The following is a 4,207-nucleotide window of genomic DNA, read 5'->3' on the forward strand; positions in this document are numbered from 1 at the left end:
GGGGCTTGGTCGGTCACAGGGAGAGAGACCCCCCCCCCATGATGGGGGGTGAAGGCAGGAGTCTGGGGCTTGGTCGGTCACAGGGAGAGAGCCCCCCCATGATGGGGGGTGGAGGCAGGACTCCGGCGCTTGGTCGGTCACAGGGAGAGAGCCCCCCCATGATGGGGGGTGGAGGCAGGACTCTGGGGCTTGGTCGGTCACAGGGAGAGAGACCCCCCCCCATGATGGGGGGTGGGGGCAGGACTCCGGGGCTTGGTCAGTTACACAGAGCTCTAACCTGGCTGAAGCTCTTGGCTCTCTTCCCGGAGCAGCTGAAGGCAGACGCGCCGTGGAAAAAGGAGGCAGCCAGAGGAGGTCTGGGGCACAGACCCAAAGCAGCCCCTGGGAAGGCCACTCTCAGGGCTGAGGAGCAGACAGCCCGCGCTCCGGGATCCCCTCCTGGAGATAAGACCCAAGCTGTCCTGGGGGAAGAGCCCAACGAGGCAGAGTGGGAGACAACCGAGCCTCCCCCGACGCCACGGTGAGGGGCAGGTGTCACGGAGTGGGGGGGGAGTCAGGCCCTGTACCCCCAACTTCCTGCGATTCCCCGTCACTCTCAGCCAGCCAGTAACACAGAAGGGTTGTTAGCCAACAGGAACAGTCCCAACCAGGGCTTGTAAGTACAACCAGGACCCCTCAGCCAGGTCCTTTTCGGGGGCAAGGAGCTTAGACCCCAGACTTGGGGTTCCTGCCTCTTCCCAGCCAGCCCAGAACTGAAACCAAAAACCCCTCCAGCAGGCTCTGCCCCCTCCTGTCCCCCTGCCCCTTTGTCCAGCTTCCACTTGCCCCACCCCCCTTCCTGGCCCTCCCCTAAAGTCACCCCCTGCTCTCCCCTCCCCCATGCAGACAGTCCCAGTAAAACTAAACGACATTCCCAGGTCAATCCGGCCCCCTCCCAACTGCGTCACAGCAGAGGTGCCCTCTGTGGGTTTCCGGGTGGGGTGGGGGGACTGGGCTGGGGGCCCCTGTCAGTGAAAAGTCTCTAGCTGCACATCTTCCTGGGCAGGGAGCACCGGATCACACAGGATTACGAGCGGGAGTTCCCGGATGTGGAGATGGGGGCTCCCGTGCCGGCGGGGGGCAGAGAGGCAGGGCCACGCGGCAGGCGCAGCATTGAGACCGTGGACCTGGAGAACGAGGTGAGACGTGACGGGGTGCGGGCTGGGGCCCTTGGCAGCTGGTGAGGGCTCTGGGAAGATGTGGGGCAGGTGTGGCCCCACTCCCCTCAGCCTGATGGTATCGAAGTGGCCATCTCCCCTCTCTTGGGCCCCTTGACCTAGGAACTGGATAGTGACGACGAATGGCAGCAACTGATCGAGGCCACGGAACCCGGCACCATGCAGCTGAGCACGCCCCTGAGCCTTCTGGGGGACCCGGCCTTCCTGCAGCGCATCCGGGCCCGGCTCCAGCTCTCCAGCCAGCAGGCGAGTGGAGCCAGCTGGGGGGAGCGGGCTGGGGCAGCAAGCAGCTGCAGCGGTTCCTTATTCCCAGCTCGCTGTTCAGGGAAGGGCTCGGGACTGGGAGGCAGGAGGTCTGAACTCGGTTCTCAGCCGTGTTACCTTGCGGGACCCAGGGAGGGGGATAGAGAGTGTGTGTGTCTGTGTCCCATGCCTCAGTTTCCCCATCTGCATAATGGGGGAATCATGATTCCGACTCTCTTCCGTAAGTGCTTTGCGTAGGCATGGAGACAGGCGAAGGAAGCACCTAGGACTCGGGAAGCCTTCCCCTCCCCCTGCATTGGTGACCCTCGGGGAAACACCTGGATCCCTCCCTCCCCTCTCCCATTCAGGGGAGGAAATTTCTCCTCTGTCCCCAGAGAGCCGAGCTCTTCTGTTTGGCGGATCCCTGCTCTGCCCCCTCCCCGGGGTCAGAGCCTGTGATGAGGGGAGCCCTGTGGCTGGCAGACATGCTGCCTATGCCAGTGCCAGGGTGCCCACATCACAGGCCCCTTCTCTGGCCTCTCCCTTCCCAGGTGCTGGAGGGGATGTTGGAGGGAGCGTCTCATCTCCGCCCTGTCCTCCACGTCCTGGGCAACCTGCTTGCCACCGGGTGTGACTCAGAGCTTCTGTGCAGCTTCTGCCAGGCCGTGGATTTACCTCAGTTCCTGCTGCACCTGCTCGGGCAAATGCTGCAGAGCGCCAGCAGCAAGCAGGTGGGTGTGCATGTGGCCCCCCCAGTTCTGCACATGCTGAGGCGTGCCAGGCTGCGGGGGCAAGAGGCCTGTTGGGGGCCATTGCCCGCTAGAGCCTGTTCTATCATCACGCTGCATGAGCTCTCTGGAGGCCAGTTGTGGCCCCGCTCCAGCGCTGGGTGTGCTCCCCGTTGCAAGCATGGCAGAGGGGGAAGGGTCCTGTGGTGTCCCAGGTCCGGGCACTGCCAGCCGGTCAGAGTGGCACTCCCTGGCACATGGGTTCTTTCCTGCTCCCACAGCAGCCCTGGTGCATCACGCTGCTGACAGACCTGGTTGGTGTGATAACGGCCTATTTCACCAGCGAGTCCCACCTGGAGCGGAGCCGGAGGAGGAGAAGGTAGAGTGGCTGCCGGTGGGAGGCGTGGCCTGTACTGGAACCGGAGTCTCCGAGAGGCACTGCACTGAGATCCCCTCCCACCCTTCTCCCCACCAGCCCCGCACGTGCCGGCTCCATCCTTGCATGGGGGAGAGACATGAACGTGGCCCCTCCACAGCATGGTGTCCTCCAGAGCTCTCAGAGCACTTGTGGAGGACAGTCAGGATCAGATGGGGAAACTGAGACACGGAGGGATACCCCCGGATCCCACACGGTAGCAGAACTGATGAGTTCAGACCTTCTGTCTCCCAGTCCTGAGGCCTCCCCACTGGGCCATGGCTCCTCCGCTGGGGCTGACCTGCCCGTTAGCCAGATGCCTGCCTCCCTGGGAGGCCCTCCCCTCCCCCGGGGGCTCTGCAGTACGGGGGCAACTGGCAGATCCCATGGGGAGAGCTGGTCCCGTTGCCCGGTTGAGCGTGCAGTTCATTGGGCGACCCGTGGCCCCCAGTGCCTCGCCTCCACCGACACCCGCCTTCCCCAGCCTGCAGGTTTTCCACGAGGTGGCTGCCGGCTTCCTCTCCCTGCTGCCCAAGCTGCTGGCCCAGCCAAAGGATGTCGAGATGAGGCTCCGCGAGCAGAGCAGCATGGTAAAGATGCCTCTCCCGCTCCCCCGTGCTCACTCACTGGGCACCTCCCGGGCGCTCCTGCGGCCCAGCATGCGGCCCCGTTCCTGTCCCCTCACTCCTTCCTTGTGCCTCTCCCCACCCCTCTGCCCGTCCTGGCCCGGAGGGTCAATCTTGCGGGCTCCCAAGCCCTTCGTGTTCATGACTCAGGATCATCCAGGAGCCCCTCCCCTGTCAGGCCTAGAGCCTCCGCCCACAGCCTCCCCTGCCCTGCCCTGCGGTGACTGCGGCTCTGTGGGTCCCTCTGCAGTGCTTCACCTGGCTCTGTGAGCGCATGGACGGCAGCAGCCCCTGTGTGTCAGGACCCTTCTACGCCGGCCTGCTCGCCGAGCAGCGCCCCCTGCTGGACGTGCTCCTCCAGGGGGCCACCATGGCGCAGCCCGCCCCGGAAGGTAACGCTGCCCCCGCCCCTGGGATGAGTGAGGGGATATCCCCCCTGGTGGGGCAGCCCCACATCGGGCTGGGGGCTGGGCTTGCTCCGGCCCCACGGGCTGGCGGGTCCCAGCGAGCTGCAGTCACTGCCCATGGTTCTCTGGGCCTCACTTTAGTGCTGGGGAAAGTCAATGGCCGATAGCCCTGATCAGAGCCAGGGGTAGAACAGGCAGATCCTGCCCCAGCCCCGCCGGTTGTGCCCGCGCGCACTGCCGACCCGCATGCCCACAGCTAGCCCAGTTCTCTCCCCCCCCGCCACCCTCCCAGGTGCTCCAGACTCCAGCCTGCAACCCAAGCGCATCCGCCGCGCCCTCACGAGACACTACCAGCTGCCCATTCCTCCCCCCAACCTCAGCCTAGCGGTGACCCTCACGTCACCGAGCCCATGCAGCCCCCACCACACCAGTCTCTCCCAACCAGCCCCATACGATCCCTCACAGGCCCCTGCAGCCCCACAGCAGCTCCAGTTCTCTCCCCCAACAGCCCCACCAGAGTGCCTTAACCACTGCCAGACCCGCAGCCCCCAGCTAGCCCCAGTTCCTCCCC

The 4,207-nt window shown here is 65.2% G+C and overlaps 2 protein-coding genes across 2 annotated transcripts in view; one reads left to right on the top strand and one right to left on the bottom strand.

Moving 5' to 3' along the window:
- Positions 1 to 4,207, bottom strand: part of RNF25 (ring finger protein 25) — a 210,961-nt gene that overhangs the window by 16,027 nt on the left and 190,727 nt on the right. The window lies entirely within an intron of this gene.
- Positions 1 to 4,207, top strand: part of STK36 (serine/threonine kinase 36) — a 26,658-nt gene that overhangs the window by 6,867 nt on the left and 15,584 nt on the right. Inside the window, exons 8-14 of the mRNA XM_032779883.2 lie at positions 312 to 520; positions 1,046 to 1,178; positions 1,320 to 1,463; positions 2,012 to 2,191; positions 2,470 to 2,567; positions 3,088 to 3,193; positions 3,480 to 3,621. Coding sequence (XP_032635774.1) covers positions 312 to 520; positions 1,046 to 1,178; positions 1,320 to 1,463; positions 2,012 to 2,191; positions 2,470 to 2,567; positions 3,088 to 3,193; positions 3,480 to 3,621 — 1,012 coding nt within the window. The remainder of the gene's footprint in view (positions 1 to 311; positions 521 to 1,045; positions 1,179 to 1,319; positions 1,464 to 2,011; positions 2,192 to 2,469; positions 2,568 to 3,087; positions 3,194 to 3,479; positions 3,622 to 4,207) is intronic.

The sequence above is a fragment of the Chelonoidis abingdonii genome, chromosome 10 (assembly GCF_003597395.2).
Source record: "Chelonoidis abingdonii isolate Lonesome George chromosome 10, CheloAbing_2.0, whole genome shotgun sequence".
NCBI classification, from domain to species: Eukaryota; Metazoa; Chordata; order Testudines; family Testudinidae; genus Chelonoidis; species Chelonoidis abingdonii.